This window comes from Arachis ipaensis, chromosome B9 (genome assembly GCF_059453495.1).
Source record: "Arachis ipaensis isolate K30076 ecotype BB chromosome B9, ASM5945349v1, whole genome shotgun sequence".
NCBI classification, from domain to species: domain Eukaryota; kingdom Viridiplantae; phylum Streptophyta; class Magnoliopsida; order Fabales; family Fabaceae; genus Arachis; species Arachis ipaensis.
This window is the reverse complement of record NC_142444.1, coordinates 99865730-99891389: the sequence shown is the minus strand read 5'-3', so window position 1 is coordinate 99891389 and position 25660 is coordinate 99865730. Positions and strand designations below refer to the sequence as shown.

General features: G+C 33.3%; 2 protein-coding genes across 2 annotated transcripts; both read right to left on the bottom strand.

The window, feature by feature from the left end:
* Window positions 1-13367: 13367 nt before the first annotated feature.
* LOC148545618 (uncharacterized) lies at window positions 13368-13733 on the bottom strand. The gene has a single exon (XM_088499075.1). The coding sequence runs from the start codon at window positions 13731-13733 to the stop codon at window positions 13368-13370; it is 366 nt and encodes a 121-aa protein (XP_088355201.1).
* Window positions 13734-18239: 4506 nt separating this feature from the next.
* Window positions 18240-18851, bottom strand: LOC148545617 (uncharacterized). Its single transcript, XM_088499074.1, has one exon. It carries the CDS (start codon window positions 18849-18851, stop codon window positions 18240-18242), a length of 612 nt encoding a protein of 203 aa, XP_088355200.1.
* Window positions 18852-25660: the final 6809 nt, after the last annotated feature.

Below are 25660 nucleotides of genomic sequence, written 5' to 3'. Positions count from 1 at the left end.
TTGAAGCCAAATTCAAGATAAAACAAGGGAGGAAGCAATTAGGGTAGTGTAGAAACATGCTTTAGGTAGTTTTTTAGAGAGAGAAGCTTCATCTTCTCTCTAGAATTAGGATAGATTTAGGTTTTAATCTTGTCTTGATTTAGTTTTTCTTGTAATTTCTTGTTCCTACATCTTTGTTCTCTTAGTGTACATTATTAATTTCTCTTTTATGCCACTTTTTAGTTTATGAACACTCTTTTTAATTTTGATATTTTTAATGAAATTTTATGTTTTCATGTGTATTAATGCTTATTTGAGTTTTGTTGTTATTTTCTTGTATTTGGTAGTAGTAGATTTTATTATTATTACAATTTAATATGCTTTTCTTTTTATGCACACCAAGTATTTGATAAAATACTTGGGTTAGGTTTAGAGTAAATCTTTTAGCATTCTTGGCTTAGAAAGAGAAACTTGGTAATCTTGTGTCATTAATACCCAGTTTATGTTGGTGATCTAGAGTTGTTAGTTGATCTTGTTTCTATTGATTCTATTTATGGATTGGGATTGACTAGGCTTATTTGACCTTCTCTCAATAGGAAGATAACGTGATAAGCTTAACTCTTGGTAATTATTGTGTTATAATTAATAACTAGGATAGAAAACTTTAATTCTCAATCCTTGCCATGAATGCCTCTTTAGTAATTGTTATATTTAGTCGTTTTCTTTACTTTATAGTCATTTAAATTTCTTGTAATTTAAATTCTTGTCTTCTCACATGCAAACCACCCCCCTTGAACCTCATAACGAATGACAGGCATACCTCACTACAATTCCTTTGAGAGAAGTCTCGAGATCTAATACTCTTGGTATTTTTATTGGTTTGAGCTTGTGACAACAAATTTAAACTTTGATCGAGAGCTAGTTGTCGGTTTGGAACTATACTTCAAAGTGATCCTCACTGATAAATTCTAGACCGATGATCGGCTCCCATCAAGTTTTTGGTGCCATTGCTGGGGAATTGAAATGTGTTCTTGTTATTGGTTATTGTTCATATGTGAATATTGTGAATAGTTTGCTTTTTGTTTATTTGCTTATTTTGGTTTAGGAGTTTATTTTCTTTATCTCTTAATAGTCTTTGTTTTTGTTTTTCCATTTTCTACTATGAATTCTCACCCATTTGTCTATATGTTTGGTTCAAACTATGTTGTAGAAAGTGAAAATGGGAACTTCAATGAGGGTTTACATCATTTAGAAATCAAAGGTAGGAGGAGCCTCAATCATATAGACAATCTTCTTGGCAACAATCTTTCCTGGTTTCTTATGGGTACAATCCAACTCCTAATGCACACCAACCACTTGGATGTGGTGGACCTTCTTGTGGTTGTCAACTACAACCACCATATGCATATGAACCTCCTCCTCAACATAGCCTTCAACAACCTTGCTCACAAGCCCCATACCACCATTCACCTCCATATGATCCTAAACTATATTTACCATACCAACAACCATATGAGCCATACTTAAAGCCACCACTATTTCAACATTAATACTCCCAAGAACCACCAATTCCATATACACCACCTTAAGACTCTCACCAATATGATCCACCTTCTAACTATGACACCTTTCTCCCAAAGAATGAACCCTCTTTCTCACCATTACCCTCATTGAATGAAGTTTTCCAACCTTTTATGCAAGAACAAAGAGATATTTACTCTCTTCTTCAAAAACAAGAAGAGGAGTGGAAGGGGTTGGAAACCATCGTGGCTACCATGACTGAAGCCGTTAACTGCATAGTCTCCCACCTATGCTCATGAAACCAAGACACTCCCATTGATGAATGTGGAAGATCAACCAAGGAGCGCAGTAAGGAAAAGAGCTTGGAGCTTCGAGGTGAAGAATAAGGGTTAAAGCAAGAATCGCAACCAAGGGAGGAAGTTGAGATAATTGAGTCAGAAGGAGCGGTTGAAGAATTAGGAGAGGTTAATAAAGAAATGGACTCAATCATTGATGAATTTTTGTCCACACTAACTAGTCACCTCGATGATTGTGTCGAACCTTCTTTTGTTGAGCATAAAGGTGATGTTAAGGAGGGTGCACAACCTCCAAATCATATGGTGAATGATGAAGAATTGGAAAAAGTTGAGCAAGCAACAAATCCTTATCTTGATGATGATTCCACACCAACGCATGATCCTTTTGAGTTTGAGGAGTCCTCTTCCATTGAAATTGAGTTTGATGTTGAGATAGGTTCTACATTACCTCCGAGTTTTGACATGAAGGATAGAGAAGAGTTAGAATAGGTTGGTAAGGAAGCGATTGAATATGAAGAACCTTGTCAAGAAGTGGACATAGAAGATGCTTGTTAAGAGGTGGAGGTAATCAAAGAAGAGCACAGGGGAGTGGAACTTGCACGACCATTGGAAACATCCCTTCCTAAGTCACCATCATCCATTACATCATTCAAGTAGGTAAACTTTATATCTCTAAGCTTTCTTATTCCGCTTGAATATGGTTTGCTGAAACTGATGGTCAACTTAGAGCTCTTTGTGGAGTGGAAAGAAAGAAAGAGTTGGTTAGTAGTTGGCACCATAATTCAAGGATCATTATGGTTGAGTCATCAAAGTTTAAGTGCAAAGGGTGGTATAGTACTCAATTGAAAGGATCTAGAGGAGAGCTTCGGTGCTTGAATGAGAATTTTTCAACCTTGTCACCCAAATGGAAGCGTAAAGATCAAGAGGAAAGGGTGTTGACAAACAAGGTTTGGGACCCCAGAATACACATCAACCATCATCAATCTTGGGATCTTGTTACTTGCTTGAGATCTATTGGAAGCTTGGTGCGCCTAGTTTGGGATCCTGGAGGCTTGGAAATGCAAACATTGGTGGGATTCAAAGAAGAATTCAAGCACAAGCCACCTTGACAAGGACCCCATCAATTGTCCAACTTAAGGACAATAAATAGAGGTGCTAGGTGGGAGACACCCCACCATGATAAACTCTTTCCACTTTTCTCTTTTGTATATAGTTGATGAATAAATTGAGTTTCCATTGTTAGGTACCTTCCTCTCTCTATATCATTCTTGAATATATTACTCTTATATGTTAGTTGTTTGGGTAAATTTTCTTTTAGGTTGCATATTTGAATAGTTAATAATCTTATCTTGAATTGCCTTTTTGTCTTGCATTGCATGTTTACAGATTTTGTTGATTTTGGAGTTTGGCTTGTCTAAAAAAATAATAAAAAAAAGCATGTCCCACGTGTGCATGACCCCCAGAATCTGAACATGCCAGGATTGTGCGTGGACTGTGCTATTGCACAGTCCAAACAAAGAGTTGTGCCATGACCGTGCAGAAACAATGCGTTTAGCACAGTTCCAATGCACACGTACGCGTGCCCGATGCATATGCGTCATCCCCATTTTCCCACTTCACGCGTACGGATGCCGGGCGCGTACGCGTCACCCCTATTTATTCGAAGTCACGCTTACGCGTGACCTCCCCTATCTCACACACTCCTCTTTTCTTCTCTTTCCTCCATTTTCTTTTCTTATTTTCGCTTTTCTCCTCCTCTTTCCTTCTTCTAACCACCATCCACCACTATCATTCACCATCCACCATCATTTCTTTTAGTTAGTTAGTTAGTTAGTTAGTTAATTTGTTAATTAGTTAGTTAGTTTAATTTTCTGTTTTTGGTGATAAGTGTTGCATTCTTAATTTGATTTGCTGATTCTGCTGAAATGTTGTTGATGCTTACCGACTTAATGCTATTTTAGCATCGTTGTTGTTGATATTCATTGTTGGATTTCTTTTTTGAGGTTATACTTCGTTGCTTGGTATTGAATTTTTTTATGCTTAACATTTGTGAATACCAAGTACTTATGATATTGCCTTCAAAGCATTCTACATCTTTTGAATTGCATGATTTGACCACCATGTGATTTAAATTCTTTAACTATGACTAGGCAATTTCATGATTGTTGATGTTGTACATTTATCTTAATGCATTGTGTTGCTTGATCATATGCATCCATATTGATTTTTACTTTCATGACAAGGTCATGCTTATGCCTTAATGACATGTTGACCCTTAATTGTTTAACTATATGCTCTACACATACTTGAAATTAGTCATTTTAGCATAATGCTTTGTTTGTGAAATTAGATTGTAGGCTCACCTAGGGACATCTTTTTGAAATTTTTAAGCTATATGGATCATGCTTGCTATGTGAGTGGTTTTTACTTCTATCTTTCTTTTCATAAGTTGCATAGCAACCATGTTTCCTACTTCATGTCAATTAGGTGATGCAAACAAACTTCAAAGTGTATCATTGATTGATGTGCAAATTTTATATTTCACTTGGTCTATTAAGTTCTCTTGCACATCAAACAATGTTCATTCATTATCCATTTCATAATTGCTTGACTCTTGCTTGAGTATTTTCATGCTTCTTTATTACTTGTTTGTTTATCTGAACCTACAAGTTTCCTTTGAAGTATCTCAAGCACACTAAAATGAGTGAAGTACTTTCCTCTTTTGTGTAGTCGTGACATAATTTTTAAATGCTAGGTGTGAATTCTATCTCGCATGCAACTTAGAATTCACGCACTATTTTCATCAATGTCACAACCTTATTAACTCACTTCATTTTAAGGATCATTGCCTCATTCCAGCAATATGTGCTTCCTTACTTTTGTATTTACTCATCTTACTATCTTGTTTTCTATCTTTTAGGATGATTCACCATAAGCAAAAGAAAGGAAGCGGAAGAAAAAATATGCAGTAGCAGGTTGATCCACCAGCTGAAGGTGGCAGTCTGTGTAGTCGCCGTCTCCCCCTTGCTAATCTCTGAATGCACTGAAGACGATGCAAAATTTTAAGTGTGGGAAGGTCGTCCGACCGATCGGCCGATTTTTTTGGATGAAAATTTCTAATCCCAACACTTTCACATTTTATTTATTTTTCTTCTGTTACTATGTCTTTTAGAATTTTTACTTGTATTTTTATGGTTTGCATATATATAATAAGCTTAGTCAAAATAATAAAATTTTCTAAGGAATTTATCTATAGAAGCACCCTAATTTATTTGAGTAAAAGTTTTCTTTATTTTATTTGAGCTCACTTACCCAAATGGCCTTACCCTTTTATCCACCTTTGTTAACCAATTTTGAGCCTATTTTAATCCCTTTTGTTCTTAATTTTAGCACATCACTACCCCTAAGTGAAAAATAATAAATGTTCTCAATTTGGATCTTTGATTAGCTTAGGCTAGTGAGAGTGTGCATCATTTAAATGTGGGAAGTTTGGGAACATTAGTTGAGATAAAAGTGTATTTTTGAGTTTTCATTAAAAATCTTGGAAGTTGGATACATACTCATGCATTAAATGTTGAACCATATGGATTAATCTTTTTGTGTATATTATGTTACTAAAAATGGAAAAAATATAATATAAAAAGGAAAAAAAAAGAAGGAAAAGAAAAAGAAAGGAAAGAATAAAAAGAGGACAAAATGCCCCCAAAAAAGTAATAATAATAATGCATATGTGTGGTGATTAAAAAGAGAATGCATGAGTATGTGAAAAAGTGAAGAATGGGTAGTTAGGTTTGTATTTGAAATGTATAGGTTGTTATTATGTTAGGTGAGAGCTTAAGGTAGTCAAAGATTCAAATTTCATGCTCACTTGACCATATGCATCCTTACCTTGACCCTAGCCCCATTACAACCCATGAAAAGCCCTCATGATATTTGCATGCATACAATGAATAATTGTTGATTGTTAGATGAAAAATAAATCTTAGAAATTATGATTAGAGGAGAATTGAGTGAATTAATCCTATACACTTGAGCGATTAGAGCGTATACACATCCGGTGAGGGTTCAATTGTTCAATTCTATGTTCCACCGATTATTATCTCCTTCTTACAAGTTGTTAAATTCTTTTCAATAACTTAATTCAATTGTGAATTTGATTTGATTATGATTGCTTTAGCCCCTTATGTTTATACATGCTTTCTTGGAAATTGATTTATTTTGACCAAGTAGTTGCACGCATTTAGATAGATTGTATATAGATAGTTTACTTGCATTGAATAAATGTTGTTACCCCTTTCTTGCATCTTTCTTGGTTTAACATGAGGACATGCTTGGTTTAAGTGTGGGGAAGTTGATAAACCTCAATTTTAGGGTTTATCTTATGTTGAATTTGGTGAATTTTATCAACTTATCCCACATTTATTCAATGAAATAGCATGGTTTTGTGAATTTCTCCTAATTTATACTTAAGAGTAAGAACATGCTTTTTAGGCTCTTAATTTGCTAAATTTAATTTACTTTAATTCCATTCGATGCCTTGATATATTTGTTAAGGTAGCGTTTGTTTACAGAGACTGGAACTGAGACTGTGAGACAGAGACTCAGTATTATGTTTGTTGAGCTAGAGATTGGTACTTAAATTTCTGTCTCCGTCTTTAAAATTTCAGTATTTCAGTACCTCCAAAAAGTAGGGACACTGGAGACAGAAAATTTTAAAGAAGGGGACAGAAATTTTAATTATAATTTGTACCTAAATTACCCCATTCTAATTTAATAATTCCAACATTAACCCTAATGTAAATCAGGGCTGAATTGTTAAGCAAACCTTCGTGACTCCATCCTCTCCATCTTCTTCACTACAGCCTCTAAAGCACCATTTCAAGAACGACCATCTCGTCGCTTCTGGCCCCCTCCTTCTCATCTCGTCGTTTTCTCCTTTACAGGACAGTCGAAGAACGAAGCTGCCGCCTCTCCCCGGTTGCTGTCGACGTCAACCACTAACTCGTCATCCTAGCTGCTCTGACCCAGGTTAATTCTATACAAATGTTGTTTAATTTACTGATTCCTTTCATTTTTTCGGTCGGGCCCTAATTTGTGTATTTGTTCGTGACCTAGCAATAGGACTTTTCTCTTCTTCTGATATTCAATTTGATCTATGGATTTAACCATTACTGTTGTGTAATGCTTAAATCAAATTTGTTTGTGTTTGAAAGGTGTATTTGTACTCAGAACCTGTTAAGCTTTTGTTTTGTTTGGCTACTTTGATTTGGAAAGATTAAAATTTGAATGGTGTGAAGTAGTAGCACTGAAGTTGAAGATTAAAATGAGACAAGTTACTATTTTGCTTCGTTTGTCATTATTTTGTTAATGGTGTGAAGTAGTAGCACTAAAGTTAAAGAAATTCTTTGCCTTGTGTTGTAATGTAGTTTAGATTTTGTTCCTTTGCTGAAAAAATAGAGTAGACTGTCTGATTTATATAATGTTACAGGTGTTGTAATGTAGTTCAGGTTTAGATGCTTGATTTATATCAATTTACTTGCTTTTTCATATTACTCTTAACAGCATTGTGTAAAAAAATCTAGTGCTAGATGCCTGAAATTGAGTTTAAGGCCATCTTTGATATAACTTCTGAAATCTTATGGATGAAAAATTTATTAGCTTACTTGTAGTTTAAGAATAGTGGCACTCCAGTAATATACTATGACAATGCCAACGCTATCCAACTATAGCTAATCAAATTTTATATAATTGGACCAAGCACTTTATTTGAAATTAGGTTGCACTTTGTTAGGGGAACGTGTTAATCAGCATCAGTTTTGCAAAGTGTGCATATTTCAGGAGTTGACTAAGTTGCTGTTATCTTTACTAAACCCCTCTCTTATCAAATGAAGTAGAATTTTTATTTTAGCTTAAAGGGTAAAAACTAAGAGAGTCTTGAGTCTACTAAATCTTCATAATTAATGATTATTAAGTTAATTTGAATTATTTAATTTACACAAGTCTAATTAACTTTTCTCTTTTTAGTTGCTTGACTTGTTAAGACCTTGTTAGTTAGTATAACTCCAACTAATTTTTCAGAATCTGATTCGTTAATTTATTGGGGCCTTGATAATTAGTGTAACTAACTAAATTTTACACTCCTTAGTTGGTCATCTGATTACAATGAGACTTTGCAGTTTAGATCAATGAATTCTAATAGTCTTTTCACGTTTTATTGGTTAACTTCTTAGGATGAATAATCTCAACCACATTAATATAGTTTGTATGATAATCATGGATGATTCGAAGTAATAACTCTTAACACAACTCTTTCAATCTCAACCACAACAGCTTTTGGAAGACTTTGATTTGCTTAAAGTAACTGAAAAATTTACTTTCAGTTTATGAAATGAGAGAGAAAAATCGATATTATCACTTCTAATGTGTTTCTATTGTGTTTCATATTTTGATTTCCAATTGAAACTAAAATAAAATTGAGATGTAAATAGAGTTACATGTCTTTTGATTCTAGATTCTTATTCTTCTTTTTGGTTCTAAGAAGATATAGCAGATTTTTCCTGAAGAAGTGTTAGATTAAGTTGAATGTTTATGTGTTTTTTAATGTAATGACTTTGCTAGGAAGAAATGGAGCGGTCAGAAATTATTAAGCGATGCGTGTGTTTTTATGAAGAGATGAAATCCAAGCATGAAGATTTGATATTGTTCTTTGTGCTTACGTTATTTGTTTACTTTAGGGATAGAAGTAGTGGCCAACTATCGTTAGGCAGAAGAATGAATAGTAGAATTAGACGTAAGGATTTAGAGTGTATTGTTGGTGAGGGTGATAGAAATTGTATTTGGGAGTTGAGAATGAACACAAATACCTTTGCTAATTTGTGTGAGTTGCTCCAAGTTCAAGGAGGACTTAAAGAGGATGGTCATGTAAGCTTGTCGGAGCAAGTTGCAACTTTCTTAATTATCTTAGCGCATCACAAAAAAAAACATAGTCTACAGGTTAGATTTTGTAGGTCTGGAGAAATAGTTAGTAAGTATTTCAATAAGATTTTAAAGCCTGTTATATGTATTCAAAGTATTTTGTTTGCCAAGGCTACACCAATTGAAGAGGATTGTCTTAACCCTACATGGAGAAGGTTTAAGGTAGAGCTTACTCGATTATATGTATGATTTGTTTTTCCTGAAGGATTCTATATCTGAGTATCATAACTTTCTATGGATTATATGGTTGCTTAGGAGCATTAGATGGCATTTATATAGAGGTAATAGTCCCTGAGTCTGAAAAGGCAAGATATCGAATAAGAAAGGATAAAATCTGCACCAATGTCTTAGGAGTGTGTAACCGGGAGATGGGATTCATTTATGTACTCAATGGATGGAAGGGATCGGCATCTGATTCACGGATACTTCAAGATGCAATAACTCATCGTAATAGTCTTAAGATACCCCATGGTAATTATGCCATCTTTGGACTTAAGCCTATAAATATAGCTTGAGTTCACCATAGTTAAGCTTACGTTGTTTGCATTACTTGTCTATAGGTAATTACTATTTAGTTGATGTTGGTTACACAAATGGTCCGGGGTTTCTAGCACCGTATAGAGGTACTCGATATCATTGAGCGATGCTTTAGTTTGCTGAAGAAGAGATGGTCAATCTTAAGAAGCCCTAGCTTTTACCCTCTAAAGATACAAACTCAAATAATTATTGCTTGTTGTTTGCTGCAAAACTTTATTTGAAAGAGTATTGATATGGATCCGGAGGAGCAAGGTAGCATATTGGAGGAATTTCTGCCTGATGGAGATGAAGCACAGGACGAAATGATTGATGTGGTTGAAAACATGAACGAGTGGACACACAGGTGTGACAACATAGTAACTGAGATGTATGAAGAGTGGCGAACAAGTCGTATGGAGTAGTAATAGCTTAATTTGTAACAGAGTAATGAACATTGTAATCAATTAAGACATGTTGTAATAGCTGCATTTTAATTTGTAAGACTTGTTGTGAAGGGAAACATTGTAATAGCAACTTTTTATTTATAATAGCAACTAATTGTTTGTGGTTTATGGTAAAATATTTGTATTTGCTTATAGAGTGATTTGTGGTTTGTGGTTTACTTGTGGTTATTTATGTTAATTTTGTGTTAATTTTTGGTTATTTATGTTAATTTTGTGGTTTAAGATTTAGTTATGTTAATTACGATAGTTACAGTTGTTGTATTTGCTTATGATTAATTATGTTCATTTTGTTAGGTGAAAATGGACAACAAACGCATGTGGAGTGATGAGGAGACTAATGCTTTCGTTGGCTTCATGGAGGAGTTTGTGGTAGATGGTCAGAGGGCTGACTGTGGTCAATTCAAACCCGAAACATTTGAGAAACTAGCTCTGAAGATGCTAGAGGCCTTCCTAGGTGTACCCTAACTGTGAAACACTGCAAGAATAAGCATAAGCAGTTGAAGGAGAAGTATCAGTACGCCGCTGACATGCTTGGATGCAGTGGATTTGGCTGGAATCATGAAAAACAATGTGTTGAGGTTGACAACAAAGATGTCCTTGATACATGGTTGAAGGTCAGTGTGATTCATACTTTTTAAGAGAGCATATAAGCATTTGGCTCCCTTTATTTATCGTTCTTTTTGGATTTGTAGAAAACTATATGATAAACCCCATATTTAGGGTTTATCTTGTGCTTGATTTAGGGGATTTTATGACCTTTTACCCACATTTATTCAATGAAATAGCATGGTTTCATGATTGTCTCCTAATTTGTACTTAAGTGTGAAAACAAGCTTTCTAAGCCCTTAATTAGCTAAATTTAATTCACCTTTGATTCCACTAGATGCCTTGATGTGTGTGTTACTGATTTCAGGTTTAGAAGGCTAGGAATGGATCAAAGGAATGAAGAGAAAAGCATGCAAAATGGAGAAATCATGGAAAAGCAAGGATTTGGGATGAGATCAACGACGTGCACGCGCAGCAGAGGCGCACGCGTGGATTCTGACGTCGCATGGCGACGCGTACGCGTACATGACGCGTACACGTGGATGAAAAATTGTCAAGCGACGCGTACGCGTGACCTGCGCGTACGCGTCGATGTTCGCACGTGACCCACTTAAAGTGAATCCGCTGAGGGCGAATTCTGGGCTTCCCAGGCCCAAATCCAACTCACTTCTGATGCTATTTAACCCAATGAATGAAGAGGAATCAACTTACTTTTAACACTACTTCATATTTTAGTTTTTAGTTTTAGTTTTTGGAGGGAAAGTTAGTTTTAGAGAGAGAAGCTCTCACTTCTCTCTAGGATTAGGATTAGGTTAGATCTAAATTAGAATTTCTTAGATCTAGGTTAATTTCATGCTTTGATTTACTTTTCCTTTTGTAATTCTTCTTCTTCTACCTTTCCTCTCTCTAGTTCAGCATTTAATTCTTATAATTCTCTACTTTTATGTTGATGCACTTTTGTTTCTTCTATTTCTCTTTTAATGCAATTTATGATTCATGTTCCTTTATTGTTGAATTGTTTTACTTTCCTTTTATGCCTTTCATGTGTTTGATGAAATGCTTAGTTGGATTTTAGTATAGATTTTGTTCCTCTTGGCCTAGGTAGAGTAATTAGTGACTCTTGAGTTATCTAATGCCTTTGTTGATTGAAGATTAAAAGTTGCTAGTTGATTTGAATGCCTCTAAAGCTAGTCTTTCCTTAGGAGTTGATTAGGACTTGAGAAATCAAATTGATTCATCCACTTGACTTTCCTCCATGGTTAGAGGTTAACTAAGTGGGAGCAATGGACAATTTGTGGTCACAATTGAGGAGGATGACTAGGATAAGACTTCCAATTCTCATACCTTGCCAAGATCTTTGTTAGATCTTAGTTTATTTTCATTGCCATTTACATTTCATGTCTCTTATCTCAAAAACCCCAAAACATACCTCATAACTAATAACAAAACACTTTATCGCAATTCCTAGGGAGAACGACCCGAGGTTTAAATACTTCGGTTTATAATTCTAGGGATTTGTACTTGTGACAAACAATCTTTTGTATGAAAGGATTATTTGTTGGTTTAGAAACTATATTACAATGAGATTTCATTTGTGAAATTCTAAACCGTCAATAATCCATTCATCACTATACGGTCTATTCTGAGTTTGAGCCACTTTCAAATTTGTATGTGTGTTTGTTTTGGTATGGTTGTATGGACTAATGTAGATGATTAATGTAGGTTTTATTGGATCATTTTCCTTTCTTAGCTAAATAGTGTGTGTGTTGAATGGATCATGCTTTTCATTATTTCGCTTTCTTGGAATATTTTGTTTAGATATGTTTGTAAAATCTTGTTTATATTTTCACAGGCACATCCAACCAAGTTCTATAGTCCCGGCAAGCCCTTTCCTCTATTTCACCGGCTGGAGGGTATATTCGATAGGGATAGAGCGACGGGAGCAGGTGCAGTTAGTGGCTTTGATGCAGAGAAACATGTTAATAAAGAGACTGAAGACACAGCATTTGGATTTGATGACTTTGAGATGTCTCCACATCTAGGCATCGACGGAGGGCCAGCAGTGCAAGGACAAGCCTCACATTCTGAAGCTGGTGCAAGTAGAGGAAGAACAAGGCGATATGGGAGGAAGAGAAAGCAAGCTGATGTTTTAAAGAGGATGGCTGACAATATCCAACAATCTTTCGCTGACCAAAGGAAGAATGCCCAACTACTTGTTGATGCCATTGTTGGTGTGAACGAGAAGTTTAAGGTCGGTGAGAAGCTTACACAGCTTGGGTTCTGATGACAAGCTGGTGAAGGCAATTTTGAAGTTTGCTGAAAGTTTGAATGTGTGTGCACACTTCTAGGGCTTGTCAGATTCACAGAAGATTGTCCTTGTGTGTTCCATTATTTGAAGTTGACTGTTGATCTATACTTGTTATGTGGATTTGGCTTAGGGTATTAAGTTTTTCACTATAGGGTTTTATTATAAATTAGATGCTTATATTAAGTTCCATTTCTGAAGTTTGCTTAAGAATAGTTACTGATCTTGCTATCCATGGATGACATTGTATTTAAATACTTTACTTATTTGAATACTTTACTTATTTGAAAACTGTTTGTTTTGGATGGCTTAATTAATCTAAGAAAATCATAAGTTCAATGATAACAAGCAACATTGAACTTTTCTTATATGATTAAATTCAACAGGAGTAAGATTACAGTATGACTTAGAGTTGAAAAGGGAGTGGAATAACATGTATGATTATTAGACCAGCAATTGCTCATTTTTCAGCTATAGAACATAACCTACATATCCAGAAATTTAGATGGCTTAATATTTTATGACAGTAGTCTCTCTGTTAATCACAATCCTTACAATTGTAAATTTATTTAATTAATTAGATCGTTATTAAGACTTATGTCAAACACAAGCATTTGTTTTAAGTCTTCCTTGCTTGTTTGTTGGTGAATTCAACATGAAGTTTATTGTTATGTACTCATTTTATATTTAAAAAAATATACTGAAACATATACTCAAACTAATTTACACAATTTGTCATTTTTCTATTTCAATTCAAATGTCAAACTACAGCTTAAACAACAATACTATGACCAGGACAATATAGACTACAGATACAAAAAACTGAAAGACCGCTAATAATTTCAGAAATACAACATTATTATGCAGATTTTCAACTCGGTCGATTGACTTCAAATTGGAATTCAAATGACAAGAGCGATCATCTGCAACTTCAGCATGTTGGATACTTGGACCTGCCCATCTAAACCATCCACATCGTCTTACAGGACAGGCATAATATTTTTTACCTGGGTTGGCAATGCTATTTGAGACTTGTAACGGAGCTCTTAAACCACACTCACAAAAACGTTCGCCTGTTACATTACCACTGCTATAGGAACCACTTGTAGATCTTCTACTTGTAGAAGCCATTGTTAACCAGGCTGCTATACAATTAAGAGTAACCAAAAATAAAAACAACGATCAAGAAATAGTAATACAACACAAGAATCAATCAACTAGTCTTAATAAAATTATTTAATAGCTAATCAAAACAAATTTTCTTGCAGATTTCAGATTGAATATTGTATAACATCATACTTAATCTTGTCAATCGGACAAATCAAATTGAGAGAATACATTCCCAATTCAATCCAATTCCAATCTTCTAAATATCCCAATGCTTTTACAGTTTTACCTCCTCCATTCTTCCACCTTGCTGTTTTGAGAAACACACTCCCAAGTACACTTACTAGCAAACTAACTAATATCATAACTCACAAAGTTGGGGGAGAAAGTGTTGCTTTAAGATAAAAACATAAAACACTCCCAAACACAGTTAACAGCAATCCAAATCATCAAAGCATAATTCATATGTCTGCCTTTAACATAGCTAGGTTACTAACAGAGAAACTCAACTAGAGATAACAAGTTTTGGGTTTTTTCATATGTGTATGAGAAAAGTATACAACCACAATAATTCAAGATAACATACCATAATAAGTGTGCACTAATTCTGATAAGGAAAAAGAATGATAATAACAACATAATTATGATGAATAGTTCTCAATTAATCTTCTTTGTTTTTTTATATAGTAATTATCATAAATAAATTTATAAATATTGATAAGCTCAAGATACTTGAAGGTGGAATAGCAGCAAACTCTTTCCAAGTATACTGATTCTTAGATTTTCTAAAAAGCACCTATAAGTCAACCAACATTAAGCGAAACAAACAAACAACTAAGAACCAATTATTATCATTAATACAAGGTTTTGAAACAAAAATTAAGGTTGTTTCAAGAAATAACTCAACTAAATAAATATAACAAGAAACCTCACCCCGACACTCTCTAAGACGTTCACTATATCATAGATTCTCCGCCTCTCAACACCTGAAGATTTTGCCCCCGGAAAAAAGAATTAAAAATTGAAAGCCAATAATTAGAAATTATAAGTATCGAAGGGTCATAAAATACCTAATCAAAAAGCTGCATCGTCGAGGCCGGTCAAGTGGATGCTATCCTTATTATACAATTTCAAGAAATTGCACCCAAACAAAATTTGATACTTTTAATTTAAAATATACAGAAGGAGCATGTGTAAGAAAAATTAGTATGAAGAAAGAGGGAAAAAAAGGAAAGAATGGAATACTCGGTGCACAAGAGGCCATGGGATTTCTGTGCGATTGTAGGAGTAGTGGCATGAAGAGGGATCCTTGGAGGTGCTACCGGCGGTGGGTAAGACCAGAGGATTCCTTCACGAGAAAGGAGAGGAGAAAGGGGGTTAGGGTTACATTCTGAGAAAAATCAAATTGGATTTGGGGGTTAGAGTTGTATTTTAAAATTAAGGGCATTTTTGTAATTTTAAGTTTTTTAGTCTCTACTTTTATTTCAAACCAAACATGATACTGAGACATAATTCAGTCTTGTATACTTCTACACCAAACACAATACTGATATTTATTTCTGTCGCTGTCTCTCGGTCTCTGTCTCTCAATCTCAGTCTCTGTCTTGCAAACAAACGCTACCTAAGTGATTTCAGGTTTAGAAGGCAAAGATTAGATTGAAAAAATGAAGAAAAAGCATGTAAAAGTGGAGAATTTATGAAGAAATGAAGTTCGAAAATCTGCCCAGTTCTGCATGCGTGTGACCCGCGCGTACACGTGACCAGAAATTTCGTCAAGTGACGCGAACGCGTGCCCCACGTGTACGTGTGACACTCGTCACGTGAGTCACTAAAAAAAATTGTGGCTGGCGATTTCTGAGTCACTCAGGCCCAAATCCAACTCATTTCTGAAGTATTTGAAGCCGAATTCAAGATGGAACAAGGGGGGAGCAATTAGGGTAGTGTAGAAACATGCTTTAGGTAGTTTTCTATAGAGAGAAGCTCCCTCTTCTCTTTAGAATTAGGGTAGATTTAGGTTAATTTCATCTTAGATTTAGGTTTTAATCTTGTCTTGATTTAGTTTTTCTTGCAATTTCTTGTTCCTACATCTTTTGTTCTCTTAGTTTACATTGTTAATTTCTCTTTAATGCCTCTTTTTAGTTTATGACACTCTTGTTAATTTTGATTCCTTTAATACAATTTTATGTTTTTATGTTTATTATGCTTGTTTGAGTTTTTGTGGTAATTTTCTTATATTTGATAGTGGTAGATTTTATTATTACTGCAATTTAATATGCTTTTCTTTTTATGCACACCAAGTGTTTGATAAAATACTTGGGTTAGGTTTAGAGTAGATTTTTTAGCAGTCTTAGCTTGAAAAGAGAAACTTGGTAATCTTATGTCATTAATACCCAATTTATGTTGGTGATCTAGAGTTGCTAGTTGATCTTGTTTCCATTGATGCTACTTATGGATTGGGATTAACTAGGCTTATTTAACTTTCTCTCAATAGGGAGACAACGTGATAGGCTTAACTCTTGGTAATTAGTGTGTTATGATTAATGACTAGGATAGAAAACTTTGATTCTCAATTCTTGCCATGAATGCCTCTTTAGTAATTGTTATCTTTAGTTGTTTTCTTTACTTTATTGTCATTTAAATTCTTGTCTTCTCACATGCAAACCACCCCCTTGAACCTCATAATCGATAACATGCATACCTCACTGCAATTTCTTTGAGAGATGACCCGAGATCTAATACTCTCGGTATTTTTATTGGTTTGAACTTGTGACAACCAATTTAAACTTCGATCGAGAGCTAGTTGTAGGTTTGGAACTATACTTCGACGTGATCCTCATTGATAAATTCTAGACCGACGATCGGCTCCATTAGTGTGCGTGCAGACACCGCTCGTGCATACGCACGAGCTAAAACGCAGCCCTTGTTCGATGCGTGCGCACAGCAGTGTACGCCCGCACACAAACCAGAAGTTTTAGTTTTGCTGCAACTTAAGAAAATTCAGTTTTTTGTACATAACTTCCGACGTTCATAAGTTCCTCTTCAAAATTCTATTTTCCACAAAATTTATACCATTTTAAAGCTATTGAAAATATCTTTAATTTGAAATAGATTTCATTTCCAAAATTCGAGGCTCAAGTTATGGATCGTCAAAGTTCATTAAAAATCAAGTTTTGCTTAAAAATCTCAAACCCCTATTTTCACAATGGACATTTCAAAAAAACCAAAGCTTCAAGTTCCATCTCACACTAACCATATTTAAAACGTACCTAAACACTTCTCATTCATTCCATAACATTCATCTCACAACATACTAACTTCCAAAAGTCCTAACTTCCAACCCCCCGCCCCCACTATATACCATAATTTCCATACATACTTTTTGTAATACCTCAACCAAATCAACACCACTCACATTCACATAGATCATATCCGTGCCTCAATATACAACATGCAAACCATGCCAATCTTAATTCATTATACTTACCCGGACTTACTGGTCACGGCCTTTGGCTCAAATCTCACCAATATTCAATATCACAATCGTCATACATCGCGTTTCGTGCCATTAACAATCATCATCATGCCCCATCATACAACACACATTAATATATATTCAACATACAATCCAACCACTCAACTCAATAATACAAACAACAAGTCACTAATCCTCAATCTTCCATATCATACAACTTATATTATGGTCATCTAGCATAAGGTTTCACAAGACATTATATATTATCTATGAGAAACCAAAATCATACCTTGGCTGATTCCTCAAAAAACCCAGAGACACTTCAAGGTCAACGTTTCTCAAGAGTCCACAGCTCTAAAGCCTTTCTGAACAGAAATTTAACCACCAAGGTCCCACAATCAAGCTCCCAACATCATCAACATACTCCAATTCAACATTATTCAATCTAATTCCACAACGTGTCACTATAATCAACATCCAAGCTTTCTAATTCACTAATCAACAAGAGGTTTGAGGTTCTTACCTTACTCGTGTCTCAAATGAACAAAAACTCGCTAATTTTTGCGAGCTAATTCGAACCTAAAATATCAAAATCATATAAATTCTCAATTCCAATACCCCCTAAATTCGAAACTAAGAAGGGAAGATTTGGGTAAGAAAAATTAAATTCCTTACCAAATTGGTTAGTTGACTTTGTAGAGAATTTCGAGACGAACGCGTGGCCACTAACGACTCATCAATTAAAGCTCCAGATTGAAAGATAAGATGGATTAAAGTTGGAAGTGAATAGTAACCTCCAACCTAAGCTCTCTCTTACCCTCTCACCGTGTTCTTTCTTTCTCCCTATGAAAGGGGGACTTGCATGCATAAATAAGGCTGATTGAGGTTGGGCCTTGGGCCCAATATGGACCCGGTTCGCTTGATTCGACTCGTTTAGTCCAATTTTGGACCAAATCTTTTAAAATTAGTGTTAAAATTCATATTTTAATTATTTGTACCTCATTAACTATTAAATTTAATTTTTTAATTTTTTAAATAATAATTAATTTATTGGCTAATTATTTACTAATTTCGCGGGTTTTACACAACATGCTAGGAAAGCCACGACCTTTCGCCATTTGTAGCAGGCGTCGTATATCATTTGAATTTGGTTTTCGCAAGTATTTATCCTCGAACACCGAAATGACACCTTCAACAAATTTTTTCAAGCATTCAATTGTAGTTCTCTTGCCTATGTGCACATAATCATCAATGGCATCAGCAGCTACGCCATATGCTAACATCTGTATCGCTGCAGTGCATTTTTGGAGTGGTGACAAGCCTCTTCTCCCAGTTGCATCGACCCTCTGTTGAAAATACGGATAGGCATTTGAGAAAGCATCTACTATCCAAAGGAACACATGTCTTCTCATTCGAAATCTCCGTAAAAAAATGTCAGCATTATATACCGGCTCATCTGCAAAATTATCTTGGAAAAGGCGATCATGTCCTGCTTCTCGATCTCTATTGATCCATCTACGAAGAGTTGGGATAGAGCTTCTATCGATATCTTCTTCTTTTGAATTATCAAATAAACACTCATCGATCCAATTATCTATGAGTGTATTATCTCGCCGTCTTCTTTTACTATATAAAGCCTCATTAAACATATCATCAAATTTTCTAGCCATAGCTTGAGGTTCTTTTCAGTATTCTTTTGAGGTGAGAAACGATATTTGGAATGGAGTTGTTGAATCATAGATAGTTGATATTTATAAGTGTTTCCGCAACAAGTAGCTACTTCTCAACGACTAGTTTTGCAATGGCTACTTAACGACTAGTTTTTTCTTGTCTAAGTTTAAAATGGCTAGTTTTGCAACGACTACTTAACAGCTAGTTTTTTCTTGTCTAAGTTTAAAACGGCTAGTTTTGCAATAATCACTTTCATAAACAATAACGGCACAATAATATTGACTAATTTAAAAAGTTACATAAGAAATGAATGAAACAGACTACATCATATACTAGTAATACGCAATAAAAATAAAAATATACTACTTAACTCTATGAATTCAAGGAACCATTAAGTAAACCCCTTATTGATTATTTTCTCACATGCAATCTCATGAAGAGCTCGTCGTTTTTCACTCATTGTAGACATGTCAGCATTAAGTATTTGCATATCCATTTCTCTTTTCCTTTCCTTAGCCATCCTTTCCATTTCCCTTTCCTTTGCATTTATCTCCATTTCTTTAATATACCTCTAAGTTTGTAATTCTTATTCATTCATCGTCGCTTGAATCTGTAACTCCTTTTCTTTGATTGCCATAATCTTTTCTCTATGTTCCATTTCTTCTTCTCTTTCTTTTTTCCTATCCATTAGTTCATTTTCTCTAATATTCTTAATATCTTCCATGAGAGATAGTTTCTTAGCAATCAATGATTTCTTTTCGCTAAGATCTTCATACATTTGTGTTTTTTCCTTACCATTTCTCTTGCTCATCTTTGATCCTTATGGGCGAACGGGAGAGTCCACACCGGTTTTGTCAGCCAATGGTGTTTCTGAATTTGATGATAATGAGTATGCTCCAATTACACTAACATTGGTTCTCTTTGAGCCTCCACTCTGTGTAGGTAGTTAGTTTCTCCATTTTTCTCCAAACGAAACATATTCTAATGCCTCTTAAAAGTGAATTTTTTTACTATAATTTGTGGAATAAAGTTTATAGACCAACTCCTTTATATCATCAGCATTCAAACTACTCCTTATATTTTGACTAGCTTGATCGTAGCAACCAGCAAATTGTGCAACTGCCTTATTGATCTTATACCATCGTTTCTTACATGTAACTGTCCCCCTTTTTTATGTTGGAGCTAAATTCCACACAATAACTGTGAATTCGACTCCAAAATATTTCGCCTTTTTGGTCGGTACCAACTATAGGGTCGGTTGAAACATTCAACCATGCACTAATCAACATCACATCCTCTTCCCATTGTCAGTGTTAAATACTATCTTACCTACGATTTTCAATGTCATCTTCATTGAGGTCGATAGCATCTAATCCACGAGAGTTGGTAAAATATGAATATTGCGAATTTGAACTAGATTGTATCGGAGTCTGAGGGGATGGGTTAAAAGAGCCACCAACACCAAATGAGCTATGTCTCGATGCACTAAATTGAATTGAAAATGGTAAGGATGTTGAAATAACATTTCCAATAGAGGGGTTAAATATGGATGCAAATGAAAAATGTGGTGTTTGTGAATTTTGATTTTGTGTTTGGAACATAGGAAATTGATTGTTATAAAGAGGTTGAAAATTGAAATTAGGAAGATTTTGTGGATTTTTAAATGTATTTGATAGTGTGAAGTTTTGATTTGGAATTTGAGAATTTGAGGTTTGAGATTGTTGGGTATTTGGAGTTTGAGAAAAGTTTTGTAAGTAATTGAAAAAAGAGTTGAGTTGGTTTGGATCTATTTTTTTGAACAAAAAAATAGTAATAGAATTTTGATTTCGTAAACTTTGAAAGAAGATGAAGAAGAGTAGAAGAAAGTGTGAGAATAGAAGTGTATGTAAGTAGTATATATAGAATAACAAAATATTAATTTATTAATAATAACGGTAATATAGTAACGGTTAGTTTTGCGTCGGCTAATTTTGTAATGTGGCTAGCATTTCAAATTTTATAAATAAAAATAAACAACTCATTAAAAAAATTATTTTATAATGTGTAAAAAATTAAAATTATTTTTTTATGTAAACAAATTTAATTAATTATAATTTAAATAATTAATATAAATTATTAATTAAATAGAGATCTAATTAATTATTATAATTATTAATAAATTAAATATGATTTAATTATTTTATATAAATATTTAAATATTTATATAAAATAATTAAATCATATTTAATTTATTAATAATTATAATAATTAATTATATACGTAAAGTATAATATATATAACGTTAATATATCTAACGATGAGCTCATATATGTATATAAAGTATTAAATTTATTAACAAAATATTATTTATTTTTTTAATTTAGTAAACAGATGTCTATATATTATTAGTTAAATTGAAAGAAAAAGAATTCCTCTAAGCAGGGCTTTTATTACTTTAAAACACGTGAAGAAACTCTCTTTTTGTTTACTTCAACACTAGGCTCTTATCTTTTGCTGACGCACAGTGTATGAGGTTCCAAATTTTTTTATCATTGGAATTGTTATTATGTACCTTTTAGTTATTTATGTTTTTTTTATATCAATTTTTGTTTTTTTTCCTTTCAAAACTAAATATTGCATTAATGGTTCTGTAATTTTTTCTTTTATTTTTTTTTTGTATGTTTTTGTTCTTTTACAGTGAACTTTTGCTATCATGGTCACTTCCTTTAAATATTTCTATAATTTTTAGCTTATGTTGCTTTTGTAGTTATATTAATCTAATATGTTGTTATTTTTACTATATTATGACTTATGGCATTCATGATTTGGTAAATAAAAAGGTAAAATTTTAGACTTTAATATCGAATTAGTAAACTTAGCTTTTCAAAAATTTATGTTGATAATTTAAATAATTTTTATTATTTATTTATTTACGGTTTAACTACAATTAGATCATTGAATTTTTGGACTAATTTATTGATTAGTTTTATTAATCTGATTCTCAAAATCTTGATATAAATAATAGATATTCCAAGCACATGATGGATGAATAAAGAAAATAAATGATTATTAATTTGATATCCAAAAAATTTAAATACTGACAAAGAAAATTTTAAAAGATGTTATTAACAAAAAATTAATTAACTGTCAATTGAATTAACTGAAATTAACGTTAAATATTGACGTGACAGTTAGCAATTATTATAATTATAAAATACCTAAACTTTTAAGTTTTATAATTTCAAAAACACTCAAATTTTAATTCTAATCCCTTTTGCTGTCTCTACTGTTGCTGCTAGTGTCGCATTTTCTAACCACGCTACAAGGAAAGATCTTCCTTCACCTTCTTTTCTTGGTTTTGCTACCACGATACCACCAATCATCACTCATACCTTGAATCCACATCTTCTCTTTTTTCTTCACAGCTTTAGTGTTAGTTCTATTTTATCAAATAGGAAACTTAGGTAAGTGAGTTTCAATTTTCATGTTTGGATTTTTTTTTTATTATGTTTTTCTCATTCTATGGTCTCTCATAGACTTCTCTTTTTTTTATTCTATTTGATTTTTTTCATATTCTATTTGTTCCTGTTCTATTATCATAGATTTGCTTGCTAGATAATAATCCATTTAACTAATTTGTAAATGAACTTGAAGGGGATTTGATTGAATGCTGAATGGAGATTTTATTTCGCTTAAAACATTAAATTTAGAATGGAACATTATGATGACCAACAATAAAGTTGGATTCAATGCCAACAACACCGAGCCTTAATAAAATATATAATGAATTTAAAATACATATTTGATTTAAAAGTTGTAAGTAAAGGAAGAAAAGGAGGATGGCGGAGAAAATTAAGGGTATGAGGAAATTGGAGAAGAAGAAAAAGAGATGGTGGATGATAATAATGATGAAAAAGAAGAATGATAGTTTTAGAAAAAAGAAGAGATAAGTACTTTTTTCGTCTTTAAGATTTAGGGTCAAAATCAAAATCGTCTCCGATTTTTTTTCTTATTAAAATGATCTTCATTGTTACAAAACGTTATAAAATCATCATTTTCTATTTTTTTGAATCAAATTACCCTTAACTATTAATAAAAATAATATTAAAAAAAAATAAAACCCCACCCCACCTACACCCAGCATCTCTTCGTCTCTTCTCCTCACCCCAACCTACCCCCAATTTCCCTTCCTCCTTCATTAGTCCCACTCCCTCACCCCCTCACTCCCTCACCGTAACTCCCACCCCCTCACCCCACTCCATCACCCCCCACCCCCTCATCGTAAGGAAAATGCTGAGCAATTAACAGAGGCATAATCTCCAATCCTCCATATTCAGCAATTTGATGACAGCCAATAGGGTTTTGTCATTAGTCAAATTAATCAGCACCTACAATCATACAACTATACAATATTAATTTATAGAAATCCCAACTTACCAAAACTAAGGAAAGAATTATATAGAGAAGACACAAAACAATAGATCAGAGAAAATCATAAAGATACCTTAATAGCAGTAAGAAGGCAATCAGTGATAAGACTAGAACCTTCTTCACCATCAACGTAAGAACTGGAACAATTGACATCCCCATTGCTCAAACTAGTCTATGATAAACATCCTTCTTCAAATTCTCTGCTTGTTACCTCATATTTTTTAGCATGCGACTTTCTTTGCTTGATTGATGGTAAATCCCACTTAGGAGGTGCAATGTCATCCTCATCAAATGCAAATGGATCTTGATTATCATCTGAAATTTCAAGTTGAATCATACATGTTTTACAATTCGGGAATTAAACCTAAGTTAAATTAAACAAAAATTAGAGGAACTGAAAGTGGGTTGGTTCATGAACCTGTAATGAAGAACAAAGCAAAAAGAAATCAAGGGAGAGGTGGATGTTGCAGCGGCGGTGACTAGCGGCGGTGGTGAGGACAGCAGCTGCTAGAGGCAGCTGAGGTAGTCGCTGGTGGTGGTTCGGCCATGGGTCAGTGGACAGAGGAGAAGACAAAAGAGTAGAGGAAGAAGAAAAGAGAAAGGGTTGCGGCGGTGGGCTAAGGCAGGGGCAAATGGCGGCTTTGGGAAGAGGCAGGGAAAACTCGAACAGTTAACAGTGGAGGGTCGGGAGCTGGACGGCAGCGGCGGTGCCTCCATGCAAGCTTGCGACGGCCGGTGGCTGCGGGTTGGACGCAGGAGCGGCGGCGGGTGCACGACCTCCCCCCTTCCCCTTCCCCTTTCATTTTGCCTGCCCCCACCCGATTCCCCCTTCCCCTTCCTCTTTGTTTTCTTTCTTTTTTTTTTTCTTTTTTATTTTATTTTATAATTTTTTAATTATTTTTATTATTTAATAAGAATAATTTGGTAAAAAAAATTTATAACGTTTTGTAACGTTAAGGATGATTTTAATAAAAAAAAAAAGTTGATTTTGATTTTGACTCCAAATCTTGAGAATGAAGAAAGTACTTATCCCAAAAAGAAAATGATTATTAGGAATTTTAATAAACTAAAATGAAAGTGTTTATGATATTATAAAAATTAAAAGTATGAATAATTTTTAATGTTTACGTTAATTAATTTAATTGATAGTTGGTCATTTTTATTAAAATTAATTATTTTTTAAGGATTTTTTTGTTAATAATATTTTTAATTTTTTTTTTAGTGATTAAATCTTTTAGATACTAAATTGGTAGTTATCTCTAAAAGAAAACATCGTTTCATTGTAATTTTATGGCGTACCAATAATAATATGGTCCATGCATATACCTTCCATTAGAAGTCAAAAAGTCTTTCAGTCTTGGGGAAGATACAGCATGACAACCCTTTCTTTGTCCCTCTCCAAACGTTAGATGCCAAACGGACTATATTTAATGATAGGGGATAATGCCGTTATCAATTGTGGTGGCATAGATCATGGAACTTGAAGCACCCACCCTTAAGAGGGTGCACGAGGGTCTCCACCTTGAAATTAAAAATCAGAATTTTCGGATTATTTTCTTACTTGAACAGCTACTCACCCAAACCATATATTACTATAAGCACTTTTGAAAAATTATCATAGCTCAGTTTCTACACCGAGTCAAAATTAAAGAGTGAGCTATTAATTTGGTCTTTATCGATTTTTTCAGAATAATAACGTGATATCTTAAAATAAAAATGATTAATTTCGATTCTTATCTTCTATTTTTGTAACACAATATAAATTTTATGGGTATTTTTCTGTCAACTATGAACAAAAAAAATTGATGTGTCAAGTTTAAGAATAATGGTCTCAAAATTTAAATTGATTAGAAGTATATTTGTTCTTATTCTTTAAACAATATTTTTTTAAATTATTTTTTTATTCATTATATTAATATTCTTTTTTTAATAAATTATTGAATATATGGTATAATAAATACAAATTAATTAATAAATTATTCAAATTTAAAATATTATTTATTATGAAACTAAGTAAATAATTCTCAAACATAATTTTTAAATATATAAATATAAATAATAAACATTAAAATCAGTTAATACATTAATAATAATATTATTAATGCATTAACTGATTTTAATGTTTATTATTTATATATTTAAAAAATATATTTGAGAATTATTTACTTAGTTTCGTAATAAATAATATTTTTAAATTTAAATAATTTATTAATTGATTTATACTTATTATACTATATATTTAATAATTTATTAAAAAATATTAATATAATAAATAAAAAATAATTTAAAAAAATAATATTTAAAAAATAAAGATAAATAAATTTTTAATTAATTTAAATTTAAAGACAGTTAATTTTTTATTCAATTTTTGAACCTAACATGTTAATATTTTTTGTTT

Excerpts from the sequence above, each read along its gene's own strand:
- LOC148545617 (XM_088499074.1), bottom strand. The coding sequence starts at position 18,851 with ATGGCTAGAAAATTTGATGATATGTTTAATGAGGCTTTATATAGTAAA.
- LOC148545618 (XM_088499075.1), bottom strand. The coding sequence starts at position 13,733 with ATGGCTTCTACAAGTAGAAGATCTACAAGTGGTTCCTATAGCAGTGGT.